At 55.5% G+C, this 17,427-nt stretch overlaps 2 protein-coding genes across 4 annotated transcripts in view; one reads left to right on the forward strand and one right to left on the reverse strand.

Annotated features, from left to right (window-relative positions):
* The window catches only part of LAP3 (leucine aminopeptidase 3), a 45,682-nt gene extending 42,930 nt beyond the window's left edge, over window positions 1–2,752 (reverse strand). Inside the window, exon 1 of one of the 3 annotated variants that reach the window (XM_068106486.2) lies at window positions 2,655–2,752. In XM_068106486.2, the coding sequence (XP_067962587.1) occupies window positions 2,655–2,657 (3 nt within the window). In that variant the 5' untranslated portion in view covers window positions 2,658–2,752. Of the gene's footprint in view, window positions 1–1,785; window positions 2,127–2,642 lie in introns of those variants that run through there. The other 2 variants (XM_068106485.2, XM_068106483.2) reach the window with 2 other exon arrangements.
* ST3GAL5 (ST3 beta-galactoside alpha-2,3-sialyltransferase 5) overlaps window positions 1–17,427 on the forward strand; it is a 1,112,943-nt gene that overhangs the window by 1,061,816 nt on the left and 33,700 nt on the right. The gene's annotated exons all lie outside the window — the stretch shown is intronic.

The following is a 17,427-nucleotide window of genomic DNA, read 5'->3' on the forward strand; positions in this document are numbered from 1 at the left end:
CTGGTTTGACTCCTGTGACACAAAGTTCCTACACCACTCCCACCCGTCCTGGGGCATGAACCGGGGGTCAAATCCAGAAAATCGTTACATATTTCATGCTTCCCCCAATGTTGATTGCACATACAAATTTTCATTATTAAATGTATTAAAATGCGCCTGTAATAGCATTTTTTTGTTATTTGACCTTTGATGCCACCCCAGGGGGCGGTGCCAAGATGATACTGCTCTCACACTTTCCTGCCATGTGGTGATCCTAACTACCAAGTTTGGTGAATTTCTGCACAACCGTTTAGGAGGCGATAGCATTATGGACAGACAGACAGCCGATTACAATATGCCTCCCTTTCTTTCAAAAATGGTGGAAATAATTAATCGATTTACTTGGAACAAAAAAGTCTGATATTGGCTTAATGGTTAAGGTGGCTGGATTGAGACGTCAGGGTCCTAAGTTTGAGCGCCTGTCATGCCATTCAATGAACAGCGGGTGGGTTGACAGCCTGTCATCCTTCTGAGTTTGGCCAAAATAGTACCAGCTGACTGGTAATAGAGGGCATTGCGACAGCAGCACAGCTGCACCCCCAAAAAATGATGAAAAAAACCTCGGACTGACCGGTATAAAACCAGCCGAATGACGACCGTTCAGCGCAGGCCATGTAGGGCACAGTACCGACAGTGTAGTTCACTGTAATGGCTGCTAGCACAATGTACCAGATGTGTGGTGTACTTTGCAGACAGGACATAGTACTGTACAGTGTAGCACACTGTACCGGCAGTGTAGCACACTGTACCGGGCACAAAGAGCACTGTACTGACAGAGTAGCGCACTGTACCAGCTGCAAGCAAATTGTACCAACAGCATAGAGCACTGTACCAGATGTGTGGTGCACTGTACAAACAGGCTAGCGTACTGTACCAATAGGGTAGTGCACTGTACCAGATGTATGGTGTACTGTACAAACGTTAGCGTACTGCGCCAACAGCGTAGCTCACTGTACCGGGCACGTAGAGTACTGTACTGACAGAGCGGCACACTGTACCGACAGAGCGGCACACCGTACCAGACGCGGAGTACTGTATTGACAGAGTAGAATACTGTACCGACAGAGTAGTGCACTGTACTGACTGCTAGCAGACTGTACCAAAAATGTAGCACTGCACCAGACATTAGCACACTGTACCGACAAAGCATTGCACTGTACCGGGCAGTGTGGCGCACTGCACTGTACCGGGCAGTGCGGCGCACCGTACCGACAGCGCGGCGCACCGTACCGACAGCGCGGCGCACCGACAGGGCGGCGCACCGTACCGACAGGGCGGCGCACCGTACCGACAGGGCGGCGCACCGTACCGACAGGGCGGCGCACCGTACCGACAGCGTGGCGCACCGTACCGACAGCGTGGCGCACCGTACCGACAGCGTGGCGCACCGTACCGACAGCGTGGCGCACCGTACCGACAGCGCGGCGCACCGTACCGACAGCGCGGCGCCCCGTACCGACAGGGCGGCGCACCGTACCGACAGCGTGGCGCACCGTGCAGACAGCGTGGCGCACCGTGCAGACAGCGTGGCGCACCGTGCAGACAGCGTGGCGCACCGTACCGACAGCGTGGCGCACCGTACCGACAGCGTGGCGCACCGTACCGACAGCGTGGCGCACCGTGCAGACAGCGTAGCGCACTGTACCGACAGCGTTGCGCACTGTACCCCGCGGTATTTCACCCACAACTTTGATGCTTAATCAAAGTGAAGTTACAAACTAGTAAACTACAGTTAAATTTAACAACCTTTGTTCTGAGGCTTGAGAAGGAGGCATGTACGTGCCGTGCACCATTGACCGCACGGAGCAAGGGCCGCGCCATAACGAACATATTGATCGAGTACGAGAGGGAGACGGGACGGGGGTGAGAGGGAGCCGGGGAACGTCACAAAGATTTAAGCTGGTTTTTATTTAAAAATACATTTTTATACGTTCACATTTCCTTTCGCTCCTCACTAAGCGACCCTTCCACTGGAGATTGTAAAAGTCGTTTAACACGAAGTTACAAGTCAGCCCCGGTTCGTTACAAAATATAAATATAATATACGGAAGTCATTCAAAAACTTTCAAATAAGAATGAATAGAAACAGGAAAATACAAACCTCATGATCTACAACAAAATCTGGATACACACGTCAATTCATGATAACGTGCGACCTTTGACCTTAGTAACAAAAAAACAACAACAGGCGTTTTTTTTTTTTTTTTGTATACAAGATCGAGGCTCGTGAAAGAGCGAACATTAATCACACAGAAAGACAAACCGACACATAAAACATATAACATCGGGAGCGGTAGACAAGATGGGGGGAGAGGGGGAAGGACACAAACACAACATTTGAGAGCATTTTAAAGTAGCAAACCACAAATTATGCAATAGATACGAGTACGTTGAAATGAAATAATAGATTTATCACGAATAATGGGCATTGCCCAGTATAAATGAACCATTTCAGTCCATTTGTAAGAAAAACAATGCAAATCCATTGGCATTAAACACCCAAATATACACTGTGACTGCACGGACCAGGTCCGAAACTCAACCTAAGAAACGTTTAAACTCCGTCGTATAAAACAGTTTACAAAGTTATACTTAACACTAACAGTAACAGTCACCATGGCGGTGTGGAACCCGAGCACAGCTTTGAAAATGACTCCAAGACACTTCCCCAAACGATCACGAAAGCAAACGTTGTTGTTGTTGTTGTTGTTCTTTACATGTTTTTAAGATCCTTCAGATTTTTAACAACATTTACAGCCCAGCCGTTGTATTTTTAATACTATATAATTATAATCTATTTATAACGTACGCAAAGTGGCCGACATTTTTTATCAGCTCCTCCACCCCATATACATCACGTGACACTGCTCCAAAGCTGACTCCTCCCCCATCCAGCCAAATCTTCCACCTCCTCACCTTCCTTCAACACGTACGTATTATGTGCACACTGCCCGTCACTTCCCCCATCTCCATCCATCTCCTCTCCCCTCCATTCTTCCATCCCCTTCCATAGGGTCGATGTAATTAGAATTTAAGAACCTGGTGAAGCGCGATGCTGCGCGCGCTAATGCTTACGCAAGGAGCAAGCGGACAACGCGGTTCATAAAAGAGTCTTTATTGAAAGTACTCAAACTGCAGCACTGAGCTGCTCCAGGCTGCGCGCCCCGTGTATATCTTGAGGCCACGCCTCTCTCTTGGGCGTGGCCGCCGCCCACTTGGTGCGCGGAATGATGTCACCACGCCAATGGGCTTCCGTGTCCGCCACACGCGCCCCCCCAGAATTCCCGCGCACCTGGAGGGCCAGTTTGCGGGGCAAACGGATGACCCGGCCTAAGCGCCCCCTGGCGATCGGCGGCGTCCGGGGTGCAGGGATGCCAGGTGGGATGCCTCTGGCTGCCCCTGGGATGGGTGCAGGCCCGGGGGGCGGCGTGGCGGGGGGGCTGGGCGGTGCCGGGGGTCCGCCCGCAGGGGGGCGGCCCCGACGTGGGGGTCGGGCCACTGGCGGTGGATGGTCCACGTCGAGGTGGGCCGGCTTGAGGCGGTCTACAGAAACGCGGTCAGGAGTACCGCCGATGTCCAGGGTGAAATGCTTCGCCCCGGTCTCCAGCACTCGGAAAGGCCCGTCGTACGGGGGCCGCAGTGGTGTCCGGTGGGCATCGTGGCGGACGAAGACGTACTCCGCCGTGCGAAGCTCCGGGGCGACGTGCGTCAGTGGGTGCCCGTGGCATGCCGTTGGCACCGGGGCGAACCTCTGGGCGGTCTCTTGCAGAGCGGAGCGCTGCTGTGCCGCGGACCATGGTGCCGTGGAGTCGGGGAGGAACTCGCCCGGCACCCGCAGCGGTTGCCCAAAGACCAACTCTGCCGCGGATGCGCGCAGGTCCTCCTTGGGCGCCGTCCGGAGGCCCAGCAGGACCCAGGGGAGCCTGTCGACCCAGCCGCCGTCGCGGAGGGTGGCCCGGAGCGCGGCCTTCAATGAGCGGTGAAATCGCTCACACAGGCCATTAGCCTGGGGGTGGTAGGCCGTGATTCGGTGCAGCCAGACCCCGAGCCTCTGCGCGACCGCCCCCCAGAGCTCCGAGGTGAACTGGGGGCCGCGGACGGACGAGATGTCTGAGGGGGCGCCGAACCGGGCGACCCAGGTGGCGATGAAAGCCTGCACGACGTCCGCCGCCGTCGTCGACGCCAAGGGCACGGCCTCCGGCCACCGGGTGGTGCGGTCCACCATGGTGAGGACGTGGGTGAAACCCCGCAAGGGAGGCAGAGGTCCCACCAGGTCCATGTGGACGTGGTCAAACCGGCGTTCCGGCACCGTGAATGGGGCCAACGGGGCCTGGGTGTGCCGGTGCACCTTGGCGCGCTGGCACGCGAGGCACGTCCCTGGCCCAGCCGCGGACGGCCTTCCGGAGGCCATGCCAGACGAACTTGTCGGCGATCAACCTTTGGGAGGCCCTTGCGCCCGGGTGGGACAGGCCGTGGATGGCGTCAAACACCTGGCGCTGCCAGCCCGCGGGCACGATGGGGCGAGGCCGCCCGAGGGAGACGTCGCACAAGAGGGCCGCGCCCGCGCCGTCGAACGGCACCTCAGTGACGCGGAGGCCCGTGACGGCGGTCCGCAAGGCCTGGACGTCGGGGTCAGTGGCCTGGTCCGCTGCCATCCGGGCATAGTCGATGCCGAGGTGGACTGCGTGGGCGACGGCCCGGGAAAGGCAATCCGCCACCGGGTTGTCCTTCCCCGCGATGTGCCGGATGTCCGTCGTGTACTCGGACACGGCCGAGAGGTGACGCTGCTGCCGGGCCGATCACGGCTCGGTGACCTTGCCCATCGCGAAGATCAGCGGCTTGTGGTCGACGAAGGCCGTGAACGCACGGCCCTCGAGCAGATGGCGGAAGTGCCTGACCGCCAAGTGAAGCCCGAGCAACTCGCGGTCGAAGGTACTGTAACGGCGTTCGGGCGGGCGAAGCTGCCGGCTAAAGAACGCCAGCGGTTGCCAAGCTCCACGCACCCATTGCTCGTGCACCGCGCCCACCGCGTAGTCCGAGGCGTCGGTGGTGAGGGCGATCGGTGCATCGGGCGCCGGGTGCGCGAGCATGGTGGCATTAGCCAAGGCGAGCTTCGCGCCCGTGAACGCCGTGTCCATCTGCTCGGTCCAGGTAACGTCGCCTTTGCCCGGCTTACCTCAGAGAGCTTCGTGCAGGGGGCGCAGGAGCTGGGCGATACGGGGCAGGAACCGATGGTAAAAGTTCACCATGCCCAGGAACTACTGCAGCCCTCTGATCATGCGGGGGCGCGGAAACCCCTTCACCGCCTCCACCTTGGCCGGCAGGGGGACGGCTCCGTGCCTGGTGACACGGTGCCCCAGAAAATCGATTACGGCGACGCCGAACTGGCACTTTGCGGGGTTCACAATCAGGCCATGCTGGCCCAGGCGTTCGAAGAGCGTGCGAGGTGGCGTAGGTGCTCTTTGCGGGACGCGCTGGCGACAAGGATATCGTCCAGGTAGACGTAGACAAAATCCAAGTCGCGCAGGATGCTGTCCATCAGTCGCTGGAACGCCTGAGCCACATTCTTCAGACCGAAGGGCATCCGCAGGAACTCGAAGAGTCTGAATGGCATGATGACCGCCGTCTTCGGGACGTCCTCCGGCCTGACGGGGACCTGATGGTAGCCGCGTATGAGGTCCACCTTCGAGAAGAAGGACATGCCCGCCAAACGGGCGGAAAAGTCCTGAATGTGGGGGACGGGGTAGCGGTCGGGAGTGGTGGCGTCATTGAGACGGCGATAGTCCCCGCACGGTCGCCATCCCCCGCCGGGCTTCGGCACGATGTGCAGCGGCGACGCCCAAGCACTCTCCGAGCGCCGAACGATGCCGAGTCGCTCCAGGGTAGCGAACCCCGCTTTTGCCACCGCCAGCTTCGTCGGCTCGAGGCGGCGTGCCCGGGCGTAGACCAGTGGCCCGACGGTGGGGATGTGATGGACCACCCCGTGCTTGAGGGCCCCCGCCGAGAAAGTGGGCCGCGTGAGGGCCGGGAAGCCGGCGAGGAGGCGGGTGAATTCGTCCGCTGCCGGAAGCATACAGATCAACGTGGCAGGAACCGAACCGTTCGGCAAGCCGCCTGGCAAGCCGCTCGGCGAGCCGCTCGTTGAGCTGCTCGACGAGCTGGGCATCGCACAAGCGTGCGAGCTGAACGTCTCGGCCTGGACAAGACGTCTGCGCTTTACGTCGACCAGGAGCCCATTAGCGCACAGGAAGTCCACGCCAAGCAGTGCCATGGGCACGTTGGCGGTGACGAACGTCCATCGGAAAACCTGCCCTCCGAACCGCAGAGAGAGGCAGCGTTTTCTGTACGTACGGATGGGCGTCCCGTTCGCGGCAAGCAGCGCGGGGCCCCCACCCACGGCGTGCTTGTCTGACATACCGGCGGGAACGACAGGTAACGGCGCCCGGATAAGGTGTCCGTTATGAACAGCAGGCTGCTCGAACGGCCGGCGCTCATCGCCACTATTGAGCGCCGGCCCGGGCGTTTCCCGACCTGTTGAAGGAGCATGGCGGATGACACTGCCGAGCCTCGTGGCCGAACTTGGCGTGGAACCAGCACCAGGTGGTGGAGCTGGAGGAGTGCGGCTGGCTCCGCCAGGCCGGTGGAGTTGGCGGTTTTCCCCACGGTGGCGGTTTTCGCTGCGGCGGTGGGCGGGGCGTGGCGGCTGTCACGAGGTGCGTATCAGCATGCTGCGTATGCTGTGTAAGCTGATGCTGTGGATCAGCATCATCAGCAGCATCAGCCTCGAGGTCCGTGACGGCCGCACCGACTCTCGCCCGCGTATCCGAAGCCGCGAAGTACCTGTCCGCCTCGGCTGCCAATGCTCGGGGTTCCGTTAGCACAGTCCCGGCCAACGCGAGGCGAACCTGCGCTGGAAGTTGGCGACGGAAAAGCGCCCGGAATAGAGAACCGGGGGCTTCGTCGCCCAACAGTGACAGCATATGGTCCATTCGGACCGACGGGCGTGTGTCACTGAGCTCGGGGAGATCCAGGAGGCGGTCGGCCCGTGCGTCGTCCGTGAGGCCGAACGTGGCTAGGATTAGCCGCTTGAGTGCCTCGTACTTGTGGCCGTCCGGTGGGTGGCGAAGGACGGACACAACTCGAGCGGCCGTGCCGGGCCCGAGGGAGGCGACGACGTGGCAGTAGCGCGTGTCGTCGCCGGTGAGGCGCCGAAGCTGAAATTGGGCTTTGGCTTGGACGAACCAGACTTCGGCCTGGGCCTCCCAAAATTCGGGAAGTTTAATCGACATTGCGTTGTTGTTTGCCATTGCAATGGCGTCGTGTTTGGAAGGATCGCTACGGCAGATCCAACGTCGAGGTCACCATATGAAGCGCGATGCTGCGCGCGCTAATGCTTACGCAAGGAGCAAGCGGACAACGCGGTTCATAAAAGAGTCTTTATTGAAAGTACTCAAACTGCAGCACTGAGCTGCTCCAGGCTGCGCGCCCCGTGTATATCTTGAGGCCACGCCTCTCTCTCGGGCGTGGCCGCCGCCCACTTGGTGCGTGGAATGATGTCACCACGCCAGTGGGCTTTCGTGTCCGCCACACTGGATTAATTATTTTTCCATCGTGAAAGCAGATAAACAGGGAGATACACCTGCAGCCACAGAGCTAGAAATATATACTGTATGTATGTATATATTGTTGCGGATATGAGGACTGTATATTTTTTTGATTGTGTGAATTATTATTATTGTTTATTCTGCGCCCCTGCCTCCGGAGCTGTGTAAAGGTAAAAGGGCATCCCATAATTAGTCCACAAGCATACATGTCAGCCAATAATAGAATACCCCTGTTCGATAGTTATATCTTATTCTGTGTTTTAGGGTAAGGCTGTGTCTCCCATTAATTGAAGTACTCCATTGCACCAGTGAAAGAGATAGACTCCCTTCATTCCCATTCCCAAAACCTCCATTCCCCCTTTTCGTCGTTTGGCAATTACCTCCCCTCCAATAACCGCCATTGACCATGAGGCAGGGTCGGAGAAGAAAGGCGTGTCTCCACCTCGTCATAGAGGGGAGGAGTGAGCCAGCCCCACTCGACCAACCATGAGCCAGGGGTTTGGCTAGAGAGGGCGGAGGAAGAGTGATCGGGGAGGTTCGCAAAGGTGGAGGGGCGGGGCCGATATAACACACAGCGCGACGCTCCCCAAGCAGTCGAGCTTTGAAGAAGAAAGAGAGGCGCTGAGAGGAGGGAATGAGCAGGCGTGACCGCAGCTAAAATCCGCAGCGCGACGCTCCCAAAAGAGAAGCTGAGACGAGCTTTGAGAGATGAGCTTTGACCGGCAGACAAAAGGGAGCCCAAGCCGTTGAGAAGAGAGAGGGTCCAAGAAGCAGAGCTGAGTTGTGTGGTTTTGGTCATCAGTGGTTGCGTTGTGGTGGTCAGTGGTTGCGTTGGTTGCGTTGAGTTGTCGGTGGTGAGGAGTGATTGGACCAAGAGAACATAGAGAACATCCAAGGAGAGGACATCCCAGAAAGCACAAAGCCTGTTGTAATCCTGGGAAAGCAGCGGCGGCCACAGCAGCAACAACACCCAACAGCCACTTGGGGCCTGGACGGCGGTTTTGAGCAGGGCCGCGAAGGAACGGCGGCTGCTAAACGCGCCGATCGTGCTGCACAATACAGCTCCAAGCCATCCTCTCCTTCCAGCCGGTTCCTGTCATCATTCCCCGTGTGAGTCTGTCTTTTGTTTGTTCTGTCCCTGGGTTAATTAAGACTGTAGGTAAGCTAGCGTTGCACTGTGTCACCTGCGTCTTATGTGTTGTAAATAAACGTGACTGCTTTCTTTTTGCTTATATGTGTAAATAATAAATCCAATTACTCTTCTGTACGTCTTCTTGTCTTCTTCTCTCTTCCTCTTTACATTCGTCGTTTTAGTCTTTTCCAGATTGGGCAGCTGCGGTGCGATACGGCCAAAGTTCTGGGTGAATCGGGTGAGTCGGGGAACAACTGTTCGGTCGCGGAGCCTTCGCTCGGCAAACAACATCCTAAACCGCGATCAGTAACAATTGGTGTCGAGGAGTGGGATACGAGGCCCGAAGCGCGCTTAACGCGCTCAAAATTACGAGCTGCTGAAAATTGTGTTTTAAAGAAATAAAACCCGAATTTTGAAATCGCGCCATGGCTGGTCAAGGTGATCGGATGCCGGTGGGTGAGCTAGAGGAGGGGTTAGGAGTAACCCAGGATCAAATGGAGGGGAGCAATGAGGTGGCGGTTGAGGGAGTATCAGGTGCACAAAATGGTGTCCTCGCGCACGTGGGTGTAGCGGCACCAAATTTTGCCGCGCCCGCGACCGTAGCAGCGCCACTGGTGGATTGGAATCTTTTTATGATCCAAATGAAGGCCCTTATGGATGCTCAGAGTGAGCGATTGGAGGGCCAAATGGGGGTAATGGGGAACCGGATGGATGCTCAGGGTGAGCGATTGGAGGGCCAAATGGGGGTAATGGGGAACCGGATGGATGCTCAGGGTGAGCAAATGGGGGCAATGAGGGACGAAGCGAGGGGTACCAGTGAGGGGTTAGACAACGGGATAAAAGAGGTAAAGAATGGGTTAACGGGGGTGGAAAATAGAATGGCTGCTCAGGAGAATCAGATAGAGGGGGTGAAAAATGGGTTAATGGGGTTAGAAAATAGGATGGAGGACAAATTGCGGGAAATAGGGGAACAATCTGCCAGGGAAATCAAACGAATGGGGAACCAGATAGAGGAGGTGCAAATCGGGTTAGAAAGTAAACTGGATGCTCAGAGGGATGAATTGGGACAGATGAGGGTAGCATCTACAAAAGAGATGGAGGAGATGAAAGAGGGGATACGACGAGGTGTAGGTGAGGAGGTCTCGGGGCTACGCGAGGAGGTAAAGCGAGGTGAGAAGCGTATGGAGAAAGAGGTGAGAAATGGGACGGCAAAGTTACAAGGGGGAATAGAAGATCTGACGGAGGAGGTGGAACAGCTGACAGAGGGACAGACTGAGTTAGTGGAGCAGGTTCAAAAGAACACTGCGGTACTAGGAGGGTTAAAGGCGACACAAAAAGAAATTAAAAACGAATTAATAGCGACACAGAGGCAATGTCAGATGGTACGTGAGGGACTGACAATGAGGGTGGACGAGGTGACAGAGATAATGGAGACAAAGGACCGGCAGGTGAGGATGCACATAGAGACGGTCACGGTAGCCTTAGAGGACGAACTTGAGGAGACGCACCGGGAAATAAGAGAGGTGAAGCAAAAATTAGAGGAAGTGGAAGAAGAGGTGAGTGAAATTAAGAAGGGATGGACAGAAACTAAGAGGGAGATAAAGGAGGAAGTAATGGAATATGTACAAGGTCGGTGCTCAACTCATGATGTGCTGCTCACCAACCAAATAAAGAGTTTGCAGGTGGCAAAAGAGGTGCGGAGACGAGGTGCCAAGGTGAGTGGCGAAATATTCGGCAATGTATATGATGTGAGGAAAGCTTCAGTCGGCTTGGGGGTTGATTTAGACCCGGGTGTTCGTGAGAGGCCGTTGATGAAGTGTGTGACAGGTCAGGTGTGCGAAAAAAGAGGTGTGCAAGAATGTCCGACCATGGGGTGTGTGAGGAAAAAGTGCGCGCCGACCAGTGAGTGTGCTGTCGAGAGTGAGTCGGTCGTAGCGCGTGTGCGAGGGGGTACATGGAAGCGCGGTGTGGTGAGTGTTACGGAAGAAGTAACGAGAGAGTGTACACCTGTGGTGAGTGTTACAGAGGAAGTAACAAGAGAGTGTACACCTGTGGTGAGTGTTACAGAGGAAGTAACGAGAGAGTGTACACCTGTGGTGAGTGTTACAGAGGATGTAACGAGAAAGTGTACGCCGGTGGTGAGTGTTACAGAGGGTGTAACGGGAGAGTGTGTGCAAGAGTGTGCGCGAGAAAGGTGTGTAACGGACAGGTGCATGAGGAAAGAGTGCGCTGTCGAGAGTAAGGGTGAGTGCGTTGTCAAGAGTGGTGGTGAGAGTAGTGAGAGTGGCACGGAGCGTGAGTTGGTTGTGACAGGTGAGCGAGGATGTACACCTGGAATGGAAGGATGCACACCTGGAATGGTAGAGCGTGTGTGGGAATGCACACTTGAGTTGGTCGTGAGGCACGTGGTTGGGTGTGCGAGTGAAAGCACACCTGTGATTGTCACAGAGGAGGTGACCGAGGAAGGGGCGCGAAGAGGTGTGTTGGTGAGGTGTGCGAACAACGAATGTGTGCCAAAGTGTTCGGTGGTCAGGTGTGTGACCAACACCAAGTCTGTGAGTGGAATGAGTGTACCTGGGTGTGTTAGAGAAGGTACGACGAGGAGCATGGGAACAGCTGGATGTATGGGCAAGAAAGGGGTAGCGTATGCGTGTAAGCATGCAGGTGAGGCATCGACGGTAACCGGGTTAGCGGTTAGAGCGACTTTTAGCCGAATCGGGCCCTCGGTGCGTGCCGGGCTTCGCGTGCCGCGAGAACCAGCGGGGATCCGAGCCACGGCGGGTTCGAAAGGACCGCCGTACGCGATCCACGCTGGGCCTCGCTTGGAACGGCCGCGTCCGTGCTCAACTAGGCGGAGCGGGCAGCTCGATAGGAAGGGTCGTCATGGCGACCACTTTTTGTTGAGACGTGCCGGCAGGTCGAGATCGGGACATTGGATGGCTCCACGCCGAGGTGGTGCGTGGGATCTCGGCCCGGGTAAGCCCCCGTCCCTGCCACGAATGCGGGACGTATCCAGCCGCTGGCACAAAACAACCCGCATTCATTGCTCGGCTGTACGAAGCCGAGCTTTAGAAGGGAATTGGCGCACCGAGAGGATCTAATAAGTAGACGAGTGATGAGGTTAGTGTTTTGGGCCCCGAAATTAGAAAAAAAGCAAAATTTGATGATGGTAGAGTGATTGGCAAATTTTTGATTTATTGAATTTGGACGAACAAAATTTATAGTGAGAGACCCCCGATGTGGTGGGATGGCAAATCCACCATCCCTCACGAAAGGGGGGGCAAAGGAGCACTAGGTTTATGGGGTTTGGCAGTGAAAACTAGCCCGGGAGGGTTAGGATATTGTGTGTAGGGATCTAGCGAAGATGACATTAGGTAACGTTAAGGTTAGTTAGTGACAATGACACCTGTAGTGGGGACGCAGGTAGTTTAGTGTGGATGATAATGACGTGGGAGCGCAATAGTTTAAAGGGACGACTGGGAAGCGCAAGATTCAGAGGGGAGTAGTTAGATGAGATGATGCCGTGTGTTTGAGGATTGAACAGGTGTGATTGCACAGGTGTGCAACTGAACAGGTGTGTGGAGCAGTGTATGAGGGAGTAGTGGTGATTGCGTGTTGTGTTGACCAAATGGTCCAGGAAGAGGAGGAGGGTGCAGGTGGCACCAGGTGATTGCACAGGTGTGCAACAACAGGTGTATGTGGCTATGTGGAATAAATGGTCGTGTGGAATATCTGGAGGATTGGAATGGATGGTCGTGGAGTGAGTATGGTGGGAACGATGGAGTGGAGTGGATGGTGCGAAGGTGTGAATGGGGGAAGAGTGGACCCCCATCACGAATACCCGGGGCGGGTAGTGTAAGTGTTAGGTAGAGGGTATAGGTAAATTGTGGTTGGATATTGGCATCTGTGGTGTGGGTGGAAGAATGGTGATTGGATGGGTGCATTAGTGTTGTGGAAATGGCTGGGCGTGTAGCCTGTTAGTGTGTGTAGTTGGGTTGGGCACTCCACCACTGTGAGGATGTCGGCCAGGTGAGGCCGCAGGTGGGCTCTGGGAGCCGGTAGAGTTGTTCTGGATGGGGCCCGAGGATCCGGAGGACGGACCCGGGTAGCCCAGTGCCAGAGGGCACCAAGGGGTGACAGAGCCAGGAGGGGCCTTCCCCAGTTAGATAGGTTAGGGTGAGGAGCAGGTAAGCTCGGGAGGCAACTGCAGTGGTGGAGGTGTGCAGGTGGGTAGACCTGCTGGGAGAGCTACACGTCACAGCCCAGAAATTGTGCAAGGGCACCGGGAGATGAATCGGGGGAGTGAGACCCCAAATTGAGAAGCACCACAGTTTGGTCAATGGGAATTGGTTTTTAGAACCCATAGTGTAAGTGGCCAATGGATTGGCAGGGAAAGACCCCGGGTAGTGTAAAGAGTGTTAAGGTCATTTAGAGGATAGTTAGGATTGGAGTCTCCTCGCACCATCTGCATCCACTCACCTGAGATGAGGTAACTCCACACCATGCCATGTTTTATTATTTTTCATTGATGCAAATGTTTTGGATTGTGAGACGCATCATGACGTGGGTGTGACATTGTGCTTGATGTTCCATCTCTTCCTCCTTATGAGGATTGATGATGAATTGATGATGGCAAATTTTGGCTAGAGGGATTGTGGAGACGAATTTGGTGTAGAAGAAATATGGGGAGACGAGACATTAGCGACGAATTTGTAAATGTGTAGATTTTGTAAATATGGGGTAAGGGCAAGGGTAGTGTAGGTGACGGGGGGGTGACGTACGGTAGGGACGAGCTTTCTCATTTCGCTCTCCGTACGCATTTCGCCTTGCATTGCCTTATTGATGTGTACCCTGGTGACCTTACCCCTCGCTCAATTGTCCCCCTTTTGTCTCCCACATGACCTGTGCGCCATGGGGCGCCGAGGGGAGCATGCGTGAGTCGGCCATTGTGCGCCCGGAACTCTCAGAACCAGCTGTCTGCATCGATGCACCACATTATGGACCACATGTCTGTGGCCGAGCACCACTTATGGACCCCATGGGTTGGGGCATGGCCCCTCTGCTGGAACCAGCCATGAGGGCCCGAAATCTTGCTGGCGGACCTTGGCCACAGGGCACCGATGCCCCACAGGTGAACCACACGTAGTCGGCCCTGTGGGCCATAAATAAAATAAATAAAATGGACACGTTTGGGCAAGCTTTATTGCAAATAGGCCGCCAGTAAGAAAATGAAAGAAAGACAACAACTGGAAGACAATAATAATAACCAGCAGAGGGAGCCGAAGAGCAAGAGATCACCTGCAGGGTTAGGGGTTGTTGATTTATTTTTTATTCTTGAACAGTGATGACTGCACCGATTGGGGCTTGGGTGTGTATTGGTGCGTTTTTGGGTGCTTTAATGGTGCATTGATGCAGAGCAGACTGTCTCCCCCCCAGAAAGAACAATCACAGGTCCTGGGTTAGTCTTGTAAATAAAAGCAGAGTCATTGTAAACAAGTGAATCCTCTTGAATTGCACTGAGGTTCGGGCATGGAATTTCGAGCCTCGATCATGGTTCGAGCCTCGATCTTGTATACAAAAATAATAATAATAAGAAGAAGAACCTTGGGCCGAATCTCGCGCTTCACCAGTGCGCGTGCGCAAATTTACGTCACGTCGGCAGCGAGAAGGGGTTCCCCAACACGAACCAATCAGGAACTGCCACGTCACACTTATATGATCTCAGAATTCCTGTGACAGGAATTCGCGTTACACTGGCTGGAAGTCATTCGCTAGAGGCGCTTCCTCAGCGCTAATAATGCTCCCCACCGTCAGTGTATAGTTTGAAGACAATTCCGCAATTCGGTTAACTGTGGGCGTAAGTCTGTTAGGCAGGGTGCAATGGAGCAGCGGGACACATTTATTTATGTTTTAAAACTGTCGCACTCAGGGTCAGGTTAAAAGTAGAGGGAACTACACCTACGTGTCACACTAAATAAAAGTTGTAGGCCCGGGACGTGCCTAAGAGGAGGAGGGTGCAGTGTTGCGGATATGAGGACTGTATATTTTTTTGATTGTGTGAATTATTATTATTGTTTATTCTGCGCCCCCTGCCTCCGGAGCTGTGTAAAGGTAAAAGGGCATCCCATAATTAGTCCACAAGCATACACGTCAGCCAATAATAGAATACCCCTGTTCGATAGTTATATCTTATTCTGTGTTTTAGGGTAAGGCTGTGTCTCCCATTAATTGAAGTACTCCATTGCACCAGTGAAAGAGATAGACTCCCTTCATTTCCATTCCCAAAACCTCCATTCCCCCTTTTCGTCGTTTGGCAATTACCTCCCCTCCAATAACCGCCATTGACCACGAGGCAGGGTCGGAGAAGAAAGGCGTGTCTCCACCTCGTCATAGAGGGGAGGAGTGAGCCAGCCCCACTCGACCAACCATGAGCCAGTGGTTTGGCTAGAGAGGGCGGAGGAAGAGCGATCGGGGAGGTTCGCAAAGGTGGAGGGGCGGGGCCGATATAACACACAGCGCGACGCTCCCCAAGCAGTCGAGCTTTGAAGAAGAAAGAGAGGCGCTGAGAGGAGGGAATGAGCAGGCGTGACCGCAGCTAAAATCCGCAGCGCGACGCTCCCAAAAGAGAAGCTGAGACGAGCTTTGAGAGATGAGCTTTGACCGGCAGACAAAAGGGAGCCCAAGCCGTTGAGAAGAGAGAGGGTCCAAGAAGCAGAGCTGAGTTGTGTGGTTTTGGTCATCAGTGGTTGCGTTGTGGTGGTCAGTGGTTGCGTTGGTTGCGTTGAGTTGTCGGTGGTGAGGAGTGATTGGACCAAGAGAACATAGAGAACATCCAAGGAGAGGACATCCCAGAAAGCACAAAGCCTGTTGTAATCCTGGGAAAGCAGCGGCGGCCACAGCAGCAACAACACCCAACAGCCACTTGGGGCCTGGACGGCGGTTTTGAGCAGGGCCGCGAAGGAACGGCGGCTGCTAAACGCGCCGATCGTGCTGCACAATACAGCTCCAAGCCATCCTCTCCTTCCAGCCGGTTCCTGTCATCATTCCCCGTGTGAGTCTGTCTTTTGTTTGTTCTGTCCCTGGGTTAATTAAGACTGTAGGTAAGCTAGCGTTGCACTGTGTCACCTGCATCTTATGTGTTGTAAATAAACGTGACTGCTTTCTTTTTGCTTATATGTGTAAATAATAAATCCAATTACTCTTCTGTACGTCTTCTTGTCTTCTTCTCTCTTCCTCTTTACATTCGGATCGCTTTAGAGGTTTCCCGATTGAATATCTGTGGTGCGATCTGGTCAACGTTGGGGGGAGTCGGGCCAATTGGGGATCCTGTAACGGTCGCGGTTGACCATCCGCTCGGCCCAAAGTAACAACTTGTCCGCGACCCGTAACAATATATATATATATATATATATATATATATATATATATATATATATATATATATATACAGTATATATATATATATATATATATATATATATATATATATATATATATATATATATATATATATACACGAGCAGAAGTACCCGGCATTGCCGGGCGGGGGAGGAGAGGGGAGGGGGAGGGGAGGGGAGGAGGAGGGGAGGGGGGGAGGAGGAGGGGAGGGGGGAGGGGGAGGGGGAGGGGAGGAGATGAGGGGGAGGAGAGGGGGGAGGGGGAGGGGGAGGGGGGAGGGGGGGAGGGAGGAGAGGGGGAGGGGGAGGGGGAGGGGGGAGAAGGATGGGGAGGGGGAGGGGGAGGGGGGAGGGGAAGGGGAAGGGAGGGGGGAGGGGAGGGGAGGGGAGGGGATGGGGAGGGGAGGGAGAAGGGTAGGGGGAGGGGAGGGAGAAGGGGAGGGGGAGGGGGAGGGGATGGGGTAGGGGGAGGGGGAGGGAGAAGAGGAGGGGGAGGGGCAGGGAGGGGGAGGGGAAAGGGAGGGGGGAAGGGGAAAGGGGAGGGGGGGAAGGGGAAAGTGGAGGGGGAGGGCAGGGGAGGGGGAAGGGGTGGGGTAGGGTGGAGGGGGAAAGGGAGGGGGAAGGGAAGGGGAAGGGGAGGAGGGAAGGGGAAGGCAGGGTGAGTGGGGAATGGAAGGGTAAGGGGGAGCGGGGAGCGGGGGCGGGGTGCCGGGTCGGGGGTCGTGGTCGTTGGAGGAGGAAGGGAGGGGGAAGTCGGAGGGGCCGAGGGCCGGGGCCTTCGGGGACTGGGCCGTCAACAATGACGTTTGCAGTTCTCATGGTCGGAGAGCAGCACAGCAATCGCGACATCGTCCTGCATCTTCGCAACAACAGCACGAAGCGGATTTTGGAGACTCACCGATCCTGTGATGCCCTTCAGTAACCGGCGTTGCCTGGCGGGGGAAGGGAGACCCATACATTCCCAACCCGTACATTCGCCCTCTCGACTCAGCTCACTCGGACAAAAGCCTTGCACAAATTACACCCTGAAGGCCCAATGGCATGTCTATGCCACAAATCAACTACGTGAGTGAGTCTGGCGGGAGAGGGGGAGGGGGAGGGGGGAGGGGGAGGGGGAGGAGGGAGGGGGAAGGGGAGGGGGAGAGGGAGGGGGGAGGGGAGGGGAGGGGATGGGGAGGGGAGGGGAGGGGATGGGGAGGGAGAAGGGTAGGGGGAGGGGGAGGGAGAAGGGGAGGGGGGAGGGGAGGGAGAAGAG

Source organism: Myxine glutinosa, chromosome 2 (genome assembly GCF_964187855.1).
Source record: "Myxine glutinosa chromosome 2, kmMyxGlut1.1, whole genome shotgun sequence".
Lineage (NCBI taxonomy): Eukaryota > Metazoa > Chordata > Myxini > Myxiniformes > Myxinidae > Myxine > Myxine glutinosa.